This window comes from Zygosaccharomyces rouxii (assembly GCF_000026365.1).
Source record: "Zygosaccharomyces rouxii strain CBS732 chromosome C complete sequence".
Taxonomy (NCBI): Eukaryota; Fungi; Ascomycota; class Saccharomycetes; order Saccharomycetales; family Saccharomycetaceae; genus Zygosaccharomyces; species Zygosaccharomyces rouxii.
The window spans coordinates 1,434,865-1,452,917 of NC_012992.1; the positions used below are offsets into that span (position 1 = coordinate 1,434,865).

General features: G+C 37.4%; 9 protein-coding genes and 1 non-coding gene across 10 annotated transcripts; 4 read left to right on the forward strand and 6 right to left on the reverse strand.

The window, feature by feature from the left end:
• Positions 1 to 85: 85 nt before the first annotated feature.
• ZYRO0C18326g (uncharacterized protein) lies at positions 86 to 1,000 on the reverse strand (the record flags this gene model as incomplete). The annotated part of the gene is made up of 1 exon (XM_002496385.1): positions 86 to 1,000. The coding sequence occupies one exon, from the start codon at positions 998 to 1,000 to the stop codon at positions 86 to 88; it is 915 nt and encodes a 304-aa protein (XP_002496430.1).
• A 279-nt stretch (positions 1,001 to 1,279) lies between these two features.
• Positions 1,280 to 1,753, forward strand: HMRA1 (Hmra1p; the record flags this gene model as incomplete). Its single annotated transcript, XM_002496386.1, has 2 exons — positions 1,280 to 1,354; positions 1,406 to 1,753. 2 exons carry the CDS (start codon positions 1,280 to 1,282, stop codon positions 1,751 to 1,753), a joined length of 423 nt encoding a protein of 140 aa, XP_002496431.1.
• A 1,607-nt stretch (positions 1,754 to 3,360) lies between these two features.
• ZYRO0C18370r lies at positions 3,361 to 3,434 on the reverse strand. Its single transcript has one exon. It is a non-coding gene; the product is annotated as a tRNA-Ile (tRNA).
• Positions 3,435 to 5,579: 2,145 nt separating this feature from the next.
• Positions 5,580 to 6,581, reverse strand: ZYRO0C18392g (ketopantoate reductase family protein; the record flags this gene model as incomplete). The annotated part of the gene is made up of 1 exon (XM_002496387.1): positions 5,580 to 6,581. The coding sequence occupies one exon, from the start codon at positions 6,579 to 6,581 to the stop codon at positions 5,580 to 5,582; it is 1,002 nt and encodes a 333-aa protein (XP_002496432.1).
• A 771-nt stretch (positions 6,582 to 7,352) lies between these two features.
• On the forward strand, positions 7,353 to 9,137 carry ZYRO0C18414g (Zn(II)2Cys6 transcription factor; the record flags this gene model as incomplete). Its single annotated transcript, XM_002496388.1, has 1 exon — positions 7,353 to 9,137. The coding sequence occupies one exon, from the start codon at positions 7,353 to 7,355 to the stop codon at positions 9,135 to 9,137; it is 1,785 nt and encodes a 594-aa protein (XP_002496433.1).
• Positions 9,138 to 9,207: 70 nt separating this feature from the next.
• ZYRO0C18436g (RidA family protein) lies at positions 9,208 to 9,597 on the reverse strand (the record flags this gene model as incomplete). Its single annotated transcript, XM_002496389.1, has 1 exon — positions 9,208 to 9,597. The coding sequence occupies one exon, from the start codon at positions 9,595 to 9,597 to the stop codon at positions 9,208 to 9,210; it is 390 nt and encodes a 129-aa protein (XP_002496434.1).
• A 464-nt stretch (positions 9,598 to 10,061) lies between these two features.
• ZYRO0C18458g (NAD(P)H-dependent oxidoreductase) lies at positions 10,062 to 10,835 on the reverse strand (the record flags this gene model as incomplete). Its single annotated transcript, XM_002496390.1, has 1 exon — positions 10,062 to 10,835. One exon carries the CDS (start codon positions 10,833 to 10,835, stop codon positions 10,062 to 10,064), a length of 774 nt encoding a protein of 257 aa, XP_002496435.1.
• Positions 10,836 to 11,504: 669 nt separating this feature from the next.
• On the forward strand, positions 11,505 to 12,935 carry ZYRO0C18480g (uncharacterized protein; the record flags this gene model as incomplete). The annotated part of the gene is made up of 1 exon (XM_002496391.1): positions 11,505 to 12,935. One exon carries the CDS (start codon positions 11,505 to 11,507, stop codon positions 12,933 to 12,935), a length of 1,431 nt encoding a protein of 476 aa, XP_002496436.1.
• A 275-nt stretch (positions 12,936 to 13,210) lies between these two features.
• On the reverse strand, positions 13,211 to 14,938 carry PUT4 (proline permease PUT4; the record flags this gene model as incomplete). The annotated part of the gene is made up of 1 exon (XM_002496392.1): positions 13,211 to 14,938. One exon carries the CDS (start codon positions 14,936 to 14,938, stop codon positions 13,211 to 13,213), a length of 1,728 nt encoding a protein of 575 aa, XP_002496437.1.
• Positions 14,939 to 15,776: 838 nt separating this feature from the next.
• On the forward strand, positions 15,777 to 17,441 carry ZYRO0C18524g (uncharacterized protein; the record flags this gene model as incomplete). Its single annotated transcript, XM_002496393.1, has 1 exon — positions 15,777 to 17,441. One exon carries the CDS (start codon positions 15,777 to 15,779, stop codon positions 17,439 to 17,441), a length of 1,665 nt encoding a protein of 554 aa, XP_002496438.1.
• Between the last annotated feature and the right edge of the window lie 612 nt (positions 17,442 to 18,053).

Here is an 18,053-nt window from a genome sequence, read left to right on the forward strand (position 1 = left end):
AATATCATGCGCGCAGCGCATGATATGAAACGAAGATGCAACATGGTCATGGTCAACATGTAACATGTTTGAACGAGTGTTTTGTTCATTGGTTTGGAATAAACAGGTCTTCGACGTTTAGCCATGTCGAGGATTTAAACGTTTGACAAGCGATTTGCTGGACGGCGGAGGCGGGGCGGCGGAGGCGGGGCGGGGGCGATGGTTTTTTCTTGGGGTGGATTCGCTGCTTGGAGACTTTGCCGCCGGGGGCGGGTTTTGTTTTTGCATTTCTCTCAGCGTTGGTTGCAGGTGGGGCTGGGGCGGCAGGGTTGGCGGCTTGGGCGTTGGCGGCTTGTGCTTGTGCTTGTGCTTGTGCTTGCGCTTTGGCGGCGGCGGCGGCGGCGGCAGGACGCCGCAGGGCCGGGTATGTGTAGGTGGAGGAGGATGGGGGAGGGTGCGCCGGGGGGAGTATTAGGATATCTTCCAAATTGGCGATGAGCGAAGAAGCGGTGAAATAGCGCATTCGATCTAACATATTCTGATAGACGAGCTTATTTTCGAGTTGCCGACTTATTTTATTGACCTTATGGTAACGATACTCAGGATAAATGTTTAGATGCCAGTGCTCTTCAAATTGTGAAAGAAGCTCAAAGTATAGCTGAAATATTCCATCATTCTTCCCCCATAGTTGTGAAGTGATTGCAGACACATGTTGCAAAGAAGATATCTCATACTTCTGAAGTGACCGGACAATTACATTATGAAAGATTGATCTCATAATAATAAAGCAATTCCTTGGTCTGGTAATAATTTGATTGGTTTCCTTTGAACTTCCCTTATTAACCTCACTAGATAGATTTATTTCTGCAACTCTGTTGGTTTCATTTACTTTCTGTCCAACAAACTTAAATTGAAGTGAGTTACTTTGAGGTTTCTTCTTATTCTTAAAGAACAGGAAATCCTTATGACTCTCGGTTTTTACAACGACCTTCGGTAATACACACTCTGAAGCAAAATCCATATCAGTGGTTATTATCCGATGTTTCAACAAAGAACCAGTTTCAGTTGTGTATCTTTTTAATTAATTCCCTTTAGATAATATATGTGATATTTCGGACTCAATATATATGACTTGCAAAAATTACATTGCAAGAAAAGGTAATACATCATAGAAGCCCCAAAACATATCTCTAAAGTGCCATTTATTGGAAAAGTATAATATTCAAATAGATGTGAAAGGAATTAAAAAATTACCATAATGACTAGTACTTCTAATAGCTAAAATTAAGAGAGGTCAACCATGTCGGACGAAACCTTTAATTCTCTAAATGATCTTCAAGAATACTACCTAAGTAGCTTCCACAAGGTCTTCAAGGTATGTATAGTGATTATATCTGGAGATCATCAGTGTACTAACGTAAAATAGACCATCAATAATACGTCACTTTCTATTCAAGAGAAAAATGTGTTGATTCGATGTGTCTCGAGGAACTACAGTAATAGTTTTCATGTTACTTTGAGCTCCCTAGTTAATGAGTATAGTGGAGATCAATATATATTTGAAGGAAATTCAAGCAAAAATTCGTCGTCGAAGGAGGTATCGATGAGAAATTGTAAGGGCAAGAACAAAGCATTTTCTAAGGAGTCTCGTAATTTTCTAGAACGTGTATTTGAGAGAAAGAGGACTTTAAATTCTAGAGAAAGGGAAGCTGTAGCAGCTAATTGTGGTTTGACACCGATTCAGGTTAGAATATGGGTATGTAACTCTGGTTAATTAAGGACCTAACTTGGGTATAGGAGTACTAACAATGATGAAGTTTAACAATAGGCGTATGAGATCTAAGTAGTTTTTAGTGGGTAAACATTCGTAGTATATGATATTTAGATAAAACATTCTGTCTCACTTGATATTTGGGTCTGACAAGTAGATTGGACACTTTTGCGCAGCAGTTTAATTTTGTCAAGCCGAAGTGTGGGTTTGTGGAGTGGGTGGATCAAAGATATGAGCGGGAGAGTTGTATTTAGTTTGTTAAGAGTTGTTGTAGATTTGTATTTGCATTGATGATGTCTTGTTGGGAGGGGGAAAGTAGTGCTTGGAAGTAGAGTTGAGAAGCTTGGGCCAGCAGTGGCGATGGATTGTGTTGTAGTAGTGTAGTTATCTGATGCGTTAATTGTATTATAGTAGGGATATGTGGTGTGTGGGCTTTTTACGACCTGGTCGTTTTCGTCGAAACCAACGATAAACGGACGAAATAGAGTATTGTAGGCATCGTTTGACTCTCTTAAATAAACGTTTTTTTTAGCTTTTCTCTCATTATTAGTCTCTGTAGCAAAGTAAGGCCGTAATTACGAAGTTGAAGCTCTTGTTTACATATGATTTACATGTGCATCTGTTTACCTTTTGAATTGTTTACATATGATTTACACTTGCTTGTTTACCTTTTGAATTGTTTACTTATGATTTACGTTTACTCTTATTTACCTTTTAATTGTTTACATATGATTTACAGTAGTCTTTATTTCCCTTTTGACATGTGTATATGTAACTTACACTATACATACTGATATATACCGTTTCTGTCACTTTTTCCAGTTTTTCATCGGAAGCCCACCTTCGATCATTTTTCGCATTCTTGGTAATTGAGGGTCAAGCATTCAAACAGCTATCCTATATCCCAATTTAGCAGTTGCTGTGGTGTACGCGATCAATTTTAAATAGCTAAGTATGCAATGATCAACCATTTCAAGGAAGTTGCACTTTGAAAATTTAAAAGTTTAATTTAAGATTATCTAGAAACAATTCAACTAACTAGTAGTATGCGACGGAGGTGAATCTATGCAATTGTTCTTAATGAATACACCTTTTGAAATAAGTTTGACGGTAGATTGGGTGAGAACTCATGCCGAGTGTGTGCATGAATACCTTGGCGTATTTTATTAAGAGCTGTCTTTAAGAATAGAAACAGTTTATGTAATGACAATACATAGTTTGCTTTCGTCGGCTCCTTTGTAAAACTAATGTAAGGAACCTTTATCCGTCAGGAGTTCTTAATGCGAGTACATTAGAATATTAGTGGAGTTAATTACAATAAAAGAAACTTGCTTGGGCGTTATCGTTCGAAGCCCTTCAGAGAAAAAACAAAAAAAGGTTTCTTACTTTTATATGAGGCACGTGCCATACTCCAACTTTTTCGACGTTCTTTCACCCATTTTCCAAAAGGGAAAGTTCAACTATGAGAACAAAATATAAATTAGGAGAGAGATAAACCCAAAAGATTTTTATTAACCTTCCTCTCTATTAGTTCACTTGAGAGATGGTGGTTAAAAAGATTCCTCAAATCGATTCACAGCCTCGACATTCAAAAAAGGTTTCTTGAAAAATGGTCTCTAGCGGGTTCGAACCGCTGATCCCCGCGTTATTAGCACGGTGCCTTAACCAACTGGGCCAAGAGACCTTTTAATTGATGGATGAAGGAGGTTAAGAAAAATAATTAATCATCTGAAGTAGTCACAGGCTCACATTATATGACATGTGACTAAGACTATCTGGTACCAAACTGTAAGTACCCCATATTCAACGACTACATCCAAGATGCCACAACTAGCTCAGCTTCATATCAACTAAGGTGACAATAATATGTAAAGAAGTGTGAGACACAACTAGACCTCAGATGTAGCTCAACTAAAAAAAAAACGAGTCTTCAAAGATCATATAAGCAGGTATTAGTGATCCATTCAGAAAACCAGTATTATTCTTATGAGTAATCAGACCTTATTTCATTACGCCTTGTGTAATGAACTAAGGTTCAATTATGATAAACGAAAAATAACCAGCTGTAAATATAGGCGTCATTACTTAATTGAAATGTTTTAATACTATTATGCTTCTTATTACTCTATCTATGAAAAATAGTCTAACAAAATCTAGCGAGCCTCTTATCTCGATGCCAATTTCCTATCTAGTAAGTAGTTTCCATTTTCTAGTTACTAGTATACTAGGTTGTAATATGATACCTAGTCCACGTATCACTCTCCATGGACCACATGCCATGCCAATTCGTGACATTGGCTATAATTAACCTGTGAACTATGTGGCCCAAGAGGAACAGAATGTGATTCATTTATCTCATCACACTCTTACAACACATCAGCTATGAAGAAGGACGCGAGTTTTGTACCCTCAATGATAAAATTATCACATCTATAAGGGCTTTTGTACCTCCTTTACTTTGTTGATTATATAGGTAAAAATACCCAGACCAACAGTATGATAATCTTATCAAGTATTTACCGCTCATACTAGATAACATATCATGTCATTATTTTACCGTAATCGGACCTTGCTCTGGCATATTGACGATCTTCAGATAATTTTCGACTTTCAGCAATGACTGAACAGCTAATGATAGGTCCCTGAAAATTCGAAAGGTCGACATTAATGAGAATTTTTCCATTGTCAACATAGACTCACTAGAGAAGTATCCTAGAGAAGTATGTGGGATTTAGCAAAAAAAAAAAAAGTGTTCTGTATTACAGTCGGATTATATACTAGCAATCTCACCATCTTCCTCTATAATCATGCTCTTTCAAAAAATAAAGTGTCATATATTCCTTATCATTATTTCTCTTCTTTCGAAAATACCGTTCGTGTATTATATTCAAAGACTAATACGACCTCATGGAAACACGAATGGTTTTTCTATCTCTACCTTTGGTCATATCATAGATTAATTTTTATTTAAAGTCTCAATTGCCGAAGCTCGAAATAACATTTCTCATCTGCAAGTCTAAATTCTATCTTTCGATGAAATTGAAATCGAATCCACTTAAGGAAGATGATATAAGTAGTACTATATATTAATGATCTTTAACTGTGGAAACCATGTTCCTGCCGGAATGTTAATTCAGAAAAATTGCTGGAAAGGAAGCAGTTCAAAGTGAGAAACCCCTCTTTACTTATTTGATTCCTGAAAAGATCAATGGGTACTAGTAAAACTGTCATATTTTAGTAAATTTAACTCACGCCGAATAACAATTAAAGGTAACCTGTATGACGTAAAAGTTTGATGATTAAAAAATGTATTTAGCTGATCTTTGATTGATCTCGTCCCTCAGTGTCTTTTGGAGTGAAGTAATTTTCTAAGGTACAACGCTGGTGAAATGGTGTTTTAGAAAGAAAATCAATTGGTTTTGATAAGCTTAAATTGTTTCACTCACTCAACCATTTTTTTCTTTTTTTGTATTCGTTGAATATCTATAAGATGAATATTCAGGGATTCCGTTGAAGTAATTCTTACTCAATAACCATCATAATTTGAAGTTATGTAGTTTTAAGGCTTATTATCAAAGCTTAAAAAATTGAATAAAAGGTATTTGGACAACAGCATTGATGCTTATGTTGAATACTTGTCTATTTAGTTGAGCTTGTTAACAGCTAGTTGTCATTTTTAAGAAGCATTTTTAAAAAAAAATCGAGCGAAAAATGAATTTTCACCAACTAAACGTTAATGTTTTTTTGAGTTATGCATATTCAAATTGTTATATACTAAGAATTTATAAAACAGTTCAAAAGAGTTTATTTAATGAATAAATGAGTTATTTCACTTAGGAGCTGGTCTTTCTTTAGGGACAGTGATCAATCCCTTTTCTTCTTTCAATTTAGATTGAACAACTCTCAGAAGTGCGTAGGTGAGAGATAAATTAGGAACCTCAACGCCGTTCTCCTTTGCAATTCTTAAAGGGTTTCCACAGATAACTTCAATTTCCATGAAATTTTGCTTCTCCACATCGACCAACATAGAGGGTTTAAAATAGATTGGATCATCACATCTAATCATAAATTCAATAACGTCTTCTGGAAGTGTAACACCATCGGATTTAGCTATTTTAATTATTTCCCTCATAGAAGCCCTAATAATATTATCAATACCACCGAACAATTCTAATCTACCAACATCAACACCAGTCAACGCACAGATAGGGTTAAGACATGCGTTATAAACTAATTTCCTCCATCTAGAAAATTTAACATCCTCATCATATTCACAATCGACTTTTTCATTGCTGTACAAGTCGATAAACTTTCTACAGGAACTTTCCTGTAAATCTTTGCTCAAAGCTGAGTTGTAAAAATACCCTAGCTTGAGAATGTCCTGTGTTGTATGCTCCACATATCCGTTCCTGTTAATGGATTGAATCAAGCTTACACCGCTAAGAACGATATTTTTAGGAAATTTCTTGAAAAGCATACGTTCAATACCGATACCATTTTGAATTAAAACGATCGTTGAATCAGATGTCACTACAGGAGCTATAACTTCCGTGATATCTGTGACGTCTGGGATGTTCTTTGTAGTAACAACAATATATCCAAATGGTCCAAACTGTTTAGCCTTTTCTACGCTGTTAACTATGTGAGTAGTCTTGAAACCTTCAACATGCCCGTAATCACATGAATCAATAGTAAAACCCTTATCAGTCACCTTCGCGTAATCTGATCTTAAAACACTTGTAACAGCGGCTTTACCTGAGTACTCCAGTGCGAATGCTGCCATGGTACCAACGCCACCTGAACCCACCAATAACACGCTTTCTTTTGTCATTTCAATTCTAAACTCTAAACTGATATTACTATCTTAAACTAACCGTTGCAAATTTTTTGCTTGTTACAATGTACCAAGAAACCAAATCCAGTTTTCATCTCGATTACACCTCTTTCTTATATGTGCACTTTTTCAAAGAGAATTGAGGTTAAAAGTTAAACCCATAAGCGATAAATACTTGGCTTCAGCCTTAGTTCTAACAGTGCTTAGGTTATCTCAAAGTTTTTTTCCCGATAAACAAGATCCGCCCTATCTGTTGTTATCAGTTATCTCATTACCGACGGGTGCTAGTCAGTATTCCAAAGTGGTCAAAGTCGGAACTTCAAACAACGACTTGTTGAAGATAAACAAAAATCATAATAAGCAGCAGATGATGAGCGAAATCAAGATCAATAAATATGTTTACCAGTTGATTACTCTGCGTTAATCTGTCCGTCAATTCCTCGCTTGCAGTTTTCAATTTTTAAGGAGATGTGGCCCGATCGAAAAATTCCATTGGCATATGTACTGGAAGATAGGAAGATAGATAGGTAGCTTGATAGAACGGCTAAAGTTTCCCTAAAGGATTCTCAGAAGTTCGCTCGTTTAGTGAACCGTAACCGATAGTCATAATGGTCCTAATAGGCACATTTTCGATTATTCCGCATTTGTAGGATTATTTTAAAAAGGCAAGTCAATTTAGTTTAGTTGAAAGCTGGAGGGGAAGCTTCATTGAAAAATATCGGGAACCTTAGTATCTTAGCGTGGTACAATAAACAGTATTTGGAAATCATGTCGAAGAATTCAAAAGGGTTTTGTTCTGCATGCCTTCGGGACCAATTGAGATGCAATAGAGGTAAACCTAAATGTGACAAGTGTAACGAGAGAGGAACCAAATGTAGTTACTCGTTTAAATTAAAGTGGGGTGGTAGACAGTACAAAGACATGAATAGATCTGCTGGAATACCGAATACAAAATTTTATAAAGGCGCACTTTTGGTAAAAAACAAACGTCTAATAGCAGGTAAGAGTACTCAAAAGGTTAGACAATTTTTACCATTTGGTCAAGAGGAAAGTAAGCTATCAGCATTTTTCGACGAGGGGTATAAATACACTGAAGAACAACCACAACTACGGCAACAACAACAACCGGAAGAAGCCCCCATCGTTGATAACAAGACACTAATACCACCGGCATCACTATGCGAAGAAGTTATCCCACTATTGCAAACGGTTCCCACGTACGTCGCGCCAGGGTTGGTAGGTTTAGAATTTGACGATAGTTCTTGGGAATTCTCTACGTTTTTCAACCTATTCATTAATGAAACTTCTAGATTTTTTGTTGCGTTTCATTCCCAAGCTTTCCCCAATCCCTTTCACACCGTTTTACCACAGATGGCACTGAGTTGTCCGACACTGATGAAGTTAATCATTGCATTTGGTGCCAAACATAGAAGAATGATTGCAATGGTCGATGAAGGGGCTAACTATCCCTCTTTGGAAGAAAATGGATGTACTTCAGTTGATTTCGGGTATATGGGGGAAAATTTACTGAACCAGGCTTTAAATGAACTTGTAAAAAAATTACAGAACTCTGGAGGCAGAGCTGATGATTCTACTATGGCGATTATTCTTTTACTTTCAAGCCTTGGAATATTTTTCAATGATGATAGAGTTAATTGGAGAACTCACTATAACGGTGCTAAAAGAATTGTATTCAACGAGCTGGAGATCGATCAGAAATCTGAAGAACCCATAATATACTATCAAAAGGATTCACCACCACATTTCTTTGTAATGAGATGGTTTATCTATCTTGATGTTGTGGGCCCGCTGTCATCTGGTTTCTTCCATTCCAGATCAGAAGAAGTGCCAAGACCACACTTTAACTTCAATTTGTTTTATGGCGAGAAGTTCGACAAAAGTTCCATCGAATCATTAGAGGATATATGCCCGCTGAATGGAATGGACATGAAATTACTATCTTATTTGACTCGGGTCTCTCAATTGATATTGAAAAAAAAAGCAGTTTCAGTTGATCAAAATGATCATTTCGAAACGGTTGGTAAGGCAATTTGTCTGGATTACAAGATTTCGAATCATCTTCGGGAAAGTGAAGCAGAAAGAGATTTAGTAGTAAAAAGGTTAAAGACTTTATCAGATCCTTCAATGGAGAAACGTTTGGAACGTTATGACATTATAAGAAGCACAAATCTACTCTTTGGTTTAACTGGTATCTTACAACTACGACGCAGAATAGTTGAAATGTCACAAGCCAGCGAGTTGGTTACCCAATTAGTTCAAAAAATTACTGATCTTATTCGCGAGAAGATTACCGTAAATTCTCCTTCCCTTTCTTGCTTGTCTTTCTGCTTTTTCACCGTCGGATGTGAATTGGTTGATGAGTCCATGTCTATTCATCGTAGTGTTTATCGTGATCGACTCATGTCATTATGGAAGAGAGGTGTTCCGAGCGTTCTTCAAGCAGTTAATGTCATGGAGGAATGTTGGCGTCTAAAAAAACCTTGGTGGGTCATTCTTGAAGAAAAGAACTTAGACATATGCCTTGCATTTTGAAGTTATAATTATCATGTCATTGATATTATTCTGTTTCTATTTTTTTCTACAGAAGAAAATTTATGATTCATTACAAAGTCTGAGCAATACATTCTAATTCAACTTTCAGTTTTGGATCTGGGAAACTAACCACTATACAACTTCTAGCTGGTGCACCAGGAAAATATTCCTGATAAATTTTATTAACTGGAGCTGCAAATGAACCGTCCGCAACGAACAACAAAACTTTCAACACGTTGTCGATTGAAGAACCACTTGCTTTTAATACATTTTTCAAATTTTCTAAAGCATTACGCACCTGCTGGTCCAATTCTTCAGCTAATGTACCAGTTTTAGGATCAGTACCCACACAACCGGAAGTAAAGACCAATTTCTTTGCATCTGCGGTAACATAGGCAGGTGATAAAAGGCTGCTTCCTCCAAGAGGTCCAACTTGATTCCAGGTGATTTGAGTGGGCATTTTTGATGAGTTTTTTAGACTCTTGATCTGTTAATGAGTATTATTTACCTTTTACATGAAGAATCCGAGAACTGACCACCTTTATATATTCCAACTATCTAATCTATACAAATTCTACCTCCCAAAATGGAATAGCATTGTCTCATGCTATCAGTACCAGAATTGGTTGCTACATCATTCAGATTGACCAATTAGGATAGTATCTGAAATCGACTTCCGCTGTTGACTACTATTGAATTTTCCCATATGGTCAAAAAGAAATTCAGAAGACAGTCCTTATTTGACACCTTTAACCCTTTTTCTACATTGATAGGATATGACGTCAACAAATATTAGAGCAACATTTCATAAGGACCCTGGAAATGCTGAATGGCGAATTGTAATGTTTGTCCTAAAAAAAAAATAGAAAATTGTAACCTTAAACATAACCGCCAAAATTGGCACATAACCTATATTGTACTTATCTAATCTAAAATATGAATTTTAAAACCTTCTTTACCTGGAGCGAGCTCTTCTTTGAGTTGCAATTGAGGAATGGTATAATCACCACCATTCTGAGATCTATAAGCAATTGGTTTGGTACTTTCGAAGGTTGCAATTCTTTCTCTCAAGCTGGATTCAATCGCTTTGAATCTGTTCTCATCGACAAAATTACTATCAAATACAACGAATGGCGGTAATGCCTGATAACCAGCATAGAAGAAAATACCATGGTTTATGGGGAATAATAAATCTTCAATTGGTCCACTGACACTTCTACCACTATATGTATTCCCCTTACCACCAATTCCAGTAATCAGCATAGCACGTTTGCCTTTGAACAACCCATCACCATAGCGAACATGTTTCTTATCATCATCATATCTACCATATCCGATCCCATATGAGAAAACACGTTCAACCCATCCTCTCAAAATTGCTGGCATCGAAAACCACCAGAAGGGGAACACAAAGACCAAGGCATCTGCCCAGAATAATTTTTCATGTTCTTTTTTAACGTCCTCTGAATATGCATTCTCTTCATATGCCTGCTTAGATCCCAAAATAACATTGAATTTTTCAGATTTATCGTAATGTGGGAAATCATCTATATCTATAGCACTTTTCCAATTCTGAGCATAAAGATCTGTAAGCTGTATTTCGTCACCTTGTTTCTCAAACTGATCTTTGGCCACCCTAGCCAAAGAGGCAGTCAGGGAAGCCTTTTCTGGATGTGCCAATAATATTAGTACCTTCATAACAAAGAATTTTCGTCGAAATAGAAAGATATAGATATAATCGCGATGTTTCTCTTACGAACGACGGCAATAGATTCGACATTTTCCAAGGTTTTTCACCTTATTATACCATCGATAGCAGGCTGCAAATAACTGTGTTATACAAGGTATCTTCGATCAGCTGTTGACCCCCTGCTTACAAATTTGTATTACAGCAATGTTAAACAATATTCTTCGTTTTACCCACATATGTCTTCCTGTGTGTTAGAACCTCTAATGTGTCTCACCGTTTGATACAGCCGTACTCGCTCCAAATGGACTTAGAACCTCCATCTTTATCTACGGCAGTTAACGAACGAGGAAGGTGTTAAAAACATGTTGAAGAAAATTAAATAGGAAACTCAAACTTATCAGTTTATTGATAAGCATATCCATTAAGATCAACCTTGGTAAATCGCTGTCGAGTAACACCATCAGTTCGTGATGGCATGTTGGGATTAGATTACAGTAGCAGATACAGAAGCATCAATCAATGCCTCTTCACAAAAGTAGAAAGTCTTTATAGCCTTGACGGGGTATATAAGGACCAGTGAAATATGAACATCTCGAAGTAATCTGTCCAGTTGTGATTTCAATAACAAAAAATCATCATTAAAGAAGACTAATAATAAACCAAATCTCTTCTAAGCAATGACTGTTTCTGTTGAAAAATCTACTACTCCAAGCGAACCATCCTACTGCTTCCAAGCAACTGTTGACAATATCGGCCCACAAGTTGTTGGCGGTAGAGGAGTTCGTATTGATATCGAAAACGAAGGTAAAGTTTACAAGAATATTTTAGATGGTGTTACTGGTGCAGCTGTTGGTGCATTGGGATGGGGCGATGATGAAATCCTTGAAATCATTAACAAGGCAGCTAAGGAATCTACTTATTCATTTGCACCAGTGATGTCTAATAAGAGTTCAGAAGCATTGGCTAAATTTTACATTGACCGCTCACCACCAGGTGTTTTTTCAGCTGCCTTATGGGTGACTTCCGGTTCTGAAAGTAATGAAAATGCTCTAAGAATCATTAGACAGTACTATTTGGAACGTGGATTACCTAACAAGGTGAAATTAATCTCTAGAGAAAGTTCATACCATGGATTTACTTTGGGGGCTCAAGGTATTTCATCGAATCCAAAAACTGTTCCATATCAACCATACTTGATGGATCAAAAGAATATCGCCCTAAAGATGCCAGCAGCTTACGCATACCGTTGGAAGAAAGATTCTGAAACTGAAGAACAATATGGGAAGAGATTAGTTGACATTTTGGAAAAAATGATTTTAGACAATGATCCAGAAACTATTGCTGCAGTTATTGTGGAAACTTTACCAGGTTCTTCCTTGGGTACTACACCACCACCAAAAGGTTATTTGAAGGGTATCAGACACCTCTGTACCAAGTACGATATTATATTCCAATTGGATGAAGTTATGTGTGGTACTGGTAGGGCTAACCCACATGGTAAATTGAACTGCTGGGAAAACTTCTTGGATCCATCTGAAGGTCCTGATATTCAGACGGTTGGTAAAACTCTTGGTTCCGGTTACGTTACAATCGCAGGTGTCTTAATCGGTCCAAAGATTAGAAATGCTTTCGTTAATGGATCTAATACAGTGTTTGGTGGCCACACCTACTCTTCTCACGGTTTCAACTGTTCAGTGGCTCTGGGAGTCCAACAGAAGATTGCTAGGGAGAATTTGGGTGCTAACATCTTTAAGATGGGTACTTTACTAAATAAAAAACTAACAGAAAGCCTACTATCCACGGATAATATTGTTGGTGATGTGAGAGGGGTTGGTGGTTTCCAATCTGTGGAATTCGTTAAAAACAGAGACACTAAAAAACCTTTTGGTCCTGAGGCCAACATCATTGGACGTTTCAAGCCTCTTTGCTTTGAAAATGGCTTGGCTATCATGGGTATGCCAGCAAACACAAATGGTATCTCCGGTGACCTTGTGCTCTTTGCACCATCATTTATCGTTACTGAAGATGATATCAATGAAATCGTTACAATCTTTGTCAAATGTGTCAATAACTTCAGTAAGACATTAAAACAGGAAGGTGCCTGGTAAATTCAAATGAGAAATGTCAATTAACTATGTATATGTCTTAGGTGAAATACTTCTTTAGTTATAAGTAATTAAATCTTCAACTAGTCATCATCACACTTATGCTTCTATTCGCCCTGAGATGACCGGTATTTCAACTTACACAAGACATCTTTTAGATAATTGGTGGGAGAAATTAACAAAGTTTCATGTTACCAAGTGCTTTGCTGACTCATATGTGTCTTCAAAAAATATCTCTATCGAATTTTATCTCATGTATTTTACAAGATCAGGAATAACTAGATAAGTACGTTACCTAATTTACCATACCAGGTTGTAGGTTCAATGACGATTTCATTACTTTCTTCCTCATCAGCCATATCTATCTTTGGAATCAATTCGGAACGAATCTCCTCCATATCTCTAAATCTCCATTCTTTATAATAAGCTGTTCCCATAATAAAGAGAACCACAACGAAACCAATGGTAATATAGTTGGCAAAGAAGTCACTTACAGACCAATTACCTTTTGTGAAAACTGCATACCCATTTGTCAAACTTAAGATAACGAAAAAGCATCCAGAAAAGTATGCAAAAATCCTTTGGAATGGTTTTCTAAATTTTATCCTATCATTTAGATCCAAATAATCGATGACTCTCCTGAACCTGACATAAGTGATCGATACAAAGACCCAACTGATAAAACCAGAAATAGTTGAAATGTTTGTTAACCAAGTGAACACTTGTGAAGCAGAGTTAGAACAGTTCAAATAGGCCAGAAAACAGAAGCATGAAGGTACAATGATGCTGTAATAGGGTACACCGTATCTGTTTACCCTTGCGAAAATTTTAGGAGCATTGCCTTTGAGGGCCATAGAATGTAGCATTCTGGAGGCACCATACATTTCTGCTGTACCCGCCGAATAGGCACCAGTAAGAATAGCAGCATTGATAATATGTGGAAGTACTTTAATACCAACCTCTTTGATTCCGATGACAAATGGTGAAGCTGCAGCATTGGATTGTCCTGAGGCAATGGCACTCAACAAATTCTGATTATCATAACCTACTGTAACTCCCACGACCAAAGCACCTCCGATGTAGAATAGCATTAGTCTCCAAACAAACCGATTAGCAGCCCTAGGCATGTTTCTACGAGGACGATCTGCTTCTGCGGAGCATGAAGTAAGTGTCTCCGGTGATAATATAAAGGCAAATCCGCTCTTAATAATAGCGGTCCAAACTGCAAGAAATTTTCCAGTGTTACCAGTAGAAATATGTGGTTTAAAAGCTCCAGGATGTTTCCAATAGTGAAATCCTAGAACATGGTGTTGATTGGGACCACCACCAAAGAAAATCACAACACCCAAAATGATTAACCCAGTAATGGTAATCAATTTAATCATTGAGACCCAAAATTCACTTTCACCGAAGACCTTAACAGGTAGAGCAGTAACCGCAATAGTTATCACGATAAAAATTGAAACAAATATAGCGGAATTAGCATCCGTCCAATACTGAATTAACAATGTAGAGGCGGTAATTTCACTGGGCGCAATCATGGCCTGCGCATAGAATAGATTCCAACCACACATAAACGATAATGGCCTATTCAAATAGGCTCTGGCTAATGCGTACATTGATGCTTCACCTGGAATCGGTGTTAAAACAACCATTTCGGTTAATTGATGCATAATAGTCCAAACAAAGAACGACATGATGATATATGAAATAAGTAGAGGTGCTGGACCGCATGTACTGAGTGCTCCACCGGTACCAATGAAAAGACCAGTCCCAATGGCACAACCAAGCGCAATCAACTGCATGTGTCTCGATTTGAGACCTCTTTGCATTTGATGCGAAGGTTTTTCATCAATAAGAACATCTATGGAGCCTCGTTCCAAATCATCCTCTTGGATTGATTCTGTAACGAAGTTCTCTTTAACCTTCATATCACTAGCTCCTTGCCCAATTGGTGTTGCTGTTGAAGACGAATATCCTACCACACTTTGCATTTCGATATCCATGTTTGACAGACACTCGAAGTATAATCACCATGGATCGTTTACACCACTATTTCTCCAATTTGAAAATCAATTATGTCCAATGCTTTAATACTACTCATGCCGATACGGTTGCTACAGAAATCAAAGAGCTAAAATGTAAGGCTATCAGTAGATGCCTTGCGAGCGAAATATTCCAGATGAAGGAAATTCTTGACACGGATTGCACGAGATCCTAATCTTTCATTCGACTGTACTTGGGAGACACTATTTGCTACGGCCATTATCTTTATCGCAGATCAGATCAAATATTTTACCGAAGGACGCATGATATCGTAGTTTCAATAGTGACGCCATTACAGCGCGTAAAAGCTTTTGGATAGTAAACGTACACGTTTTCCGAAAAAAAAAAGAAGCAGGGAAACTTGATTGGTCCATACACCTTTTACAAAATTCTTTCGGTTTTTAATCTTGTTATCTGTTGAAGCTCAATCTACCGATAGCTGAACTCATTTTGAAATCAACGGCCGGACTTGCCAACTTTTTGGTTGCGAAAAAGGAAAATGTAACCATAACAACTATCTTGTTGATTTGATAGTAGATAAAGGGTACTGACCTCTTTATACTTCATTACGGCGTAAGGTTCTATCATTAGCATTTTGAACTTAAACAAAGCTATCAGGAGCCCCATATTAATAAAAGGTCGGATTTCCAACCTCCGTTAAATGCACTAGCATGGATACAATCAGTGATCATGGAATGGTATATAAGATTCTTGCAAGACTCGCAGCGAAAATACGTGATTATTCTCCTCTGCTTGGGAGTGGAAAGCATATAGTGGTAAGGTAACAATTAGACAAGTATGTTTTGCAAAAAAGTTTTGCGTGATAGGAGATTACGGGGTATTCTTGATACGGTGAAACACAAGAAGATTTCTCCAGTTCAATCGAGAAGCCTCTCTTTAGCAAGAAAACTTAGTACTCAGACCAGATCCAAAAATATTCTTAAAAGTTCTTCTCTTCTGGCCGGTGGATCTGTACTTGCTGCACTGTTAAGTTTATCTGCTCTGGATTTTTCTGATGGTGACATTCCGGTTAAAGAGGTCATGTTACACAATAATGTCAATGACTGCTGGATTGTTCTGAATGGAGAGATTTACGATGTGACATCTTTCATTGGGAAGCATCCTGGTGGTGCAGCTAGATTGTTGGAAGTTGCTGGTAGAGATGCTACCGCGAAATTTCTGCAAGTGCATTCACAGGAAGTTTTGGACAGAATGAAGAATCATCTAATTTACATTGGTAAATTAAAGGGTAGATTTGAGCTCGTCGTTTCTGAAGAAGAATTGAGAATCGAAGAAATGAAGGCTAAGATCCCACCAATAGAAAGAATCTTTAATCTTTCAGATTTTGAAGCAATTGCCAAACAAGTTCTCCCTAAAAGCACCTTCACCTTTTATGCTACTGGTTCCTCTGATGAATTTACTTTGAGAGAAAATCACTACGCCTATAGCAGAATTTTCTTTAAGCCAAGGATTTTGCAGGACATTGATCCGAGTGAAGTCGATTGCAGTACCACCTTATTAGGTGCAAAAGTGGATGCTCCTTTCTACATCAGTGGATTTGCAGGTTCAAAATTAGCTCATCCACTGGGTGAAAGAAACTTACAAATTGCTGCTTACAACGCCAACGTGATGGAAATGGTTCCAAAACAAAACTCTTATGGCCCAGAGGAATTTTACTCAACAGTTCCCGATGATCAAAGCCAATGGATGCAATATCATTTCTCAACTCCTGAAGAGGTTTTAAACTTTGACAAAGTTGTCAGAGAAGCCGAAAGCCGTCCTAGCGTGAAAGGCATTTTCTTTAACGTTGATCTTGCTGACATCGGTAACAGAGAAAAGGATTCAAGACGAAGAGTTATGGACGCGGATAATATATCTGACTTGAATGCTATCGTTAATAATAGAATGGGCAATCACCCTAAATTTAGCTGGAAAGACGTGGAAAAAATCGTTTCTAGCACAAACTTACCAATAGCTCTCAAAGGTGTTCAAAGAGGCGAAGATGTCGTTATGGCAGCTAAAAAAGGTGTTAAAGCCGTAGTTTTATCAAATCATGGTGGTAGACAACTCGATTTCTCCAGACCACCATTAGAAGTGTTAGCAGAAGCTAATGAAATGTTGAAAAAGCAAAATATGCAAGGCGATATTGAAATTTATCTGGATGGTGGTGTCCGTAGGGGTTCCGATATTGTTAAGGCCCTATGTTTAGGAGCAAAAGGTGTTGGATTAGGGAGACCATTTCTTTATGCCATGGCAGGCTACGGTGAAGAAGGTGTTGATCATCTAATAACCATTTTAAAGGAAGAGATTAAAAACAATATGAGACTCTTGGGTGTGACGAAGATAGAAGAGTTAAACGAAAGTTTTGTCGACTACAATAGTTTGAAGTTCCGCGTACCAAAGGCTAATGACTCGTTATATGACAATGCATATATGCCATTAACTTTTCCTGAATTTAAATAGTTTTATATTCTTATTTATACCGACGAAAGGATTCGTTGTTGCAATGGGCTTGATAATTGAATTGTGGATACTGTAGATTGCCGTTAAACGCGATGATAACAGATGTCATCTTTAAATGCACGTGTTCCTCAAGTACATAACGTTGTTGTCATGACGCGTGAATAATGTAAACAAGCGCGTGAATAATGTAAATAAGCAGTGTAAACATACCGTACATGGATATCTTTACTCGCAATATACGAATGCTGTCAATTTAAGAAAGTCAATACTCGTATTATGTGACTCAGTCCACATGATAATCAGGTGATACCTGGTGGTTTGTAAGCATATTGAAATCCTAAAAAGAGCGCCGATAGCGATGCTTTAACAAACATTGTGTTTGAATAACATGTGAATAATCTGGCCCTCAACTAATTCCATTTATTATTCGAAAATATCTGTAGAAGTGTTGACGTGGGTAGTGGGGCTTTGAGTTATTTAAGCACTCCGATGCATACGGCAGGGTTCGAACATTCCATCATGTGGTTTCCATGTAATTTATTTCTAGCTATGGACGAAAGACGGACTTTTTTTCAACATCGGACTTCGTGAGCTAAAGTATTTGGCTTAAAA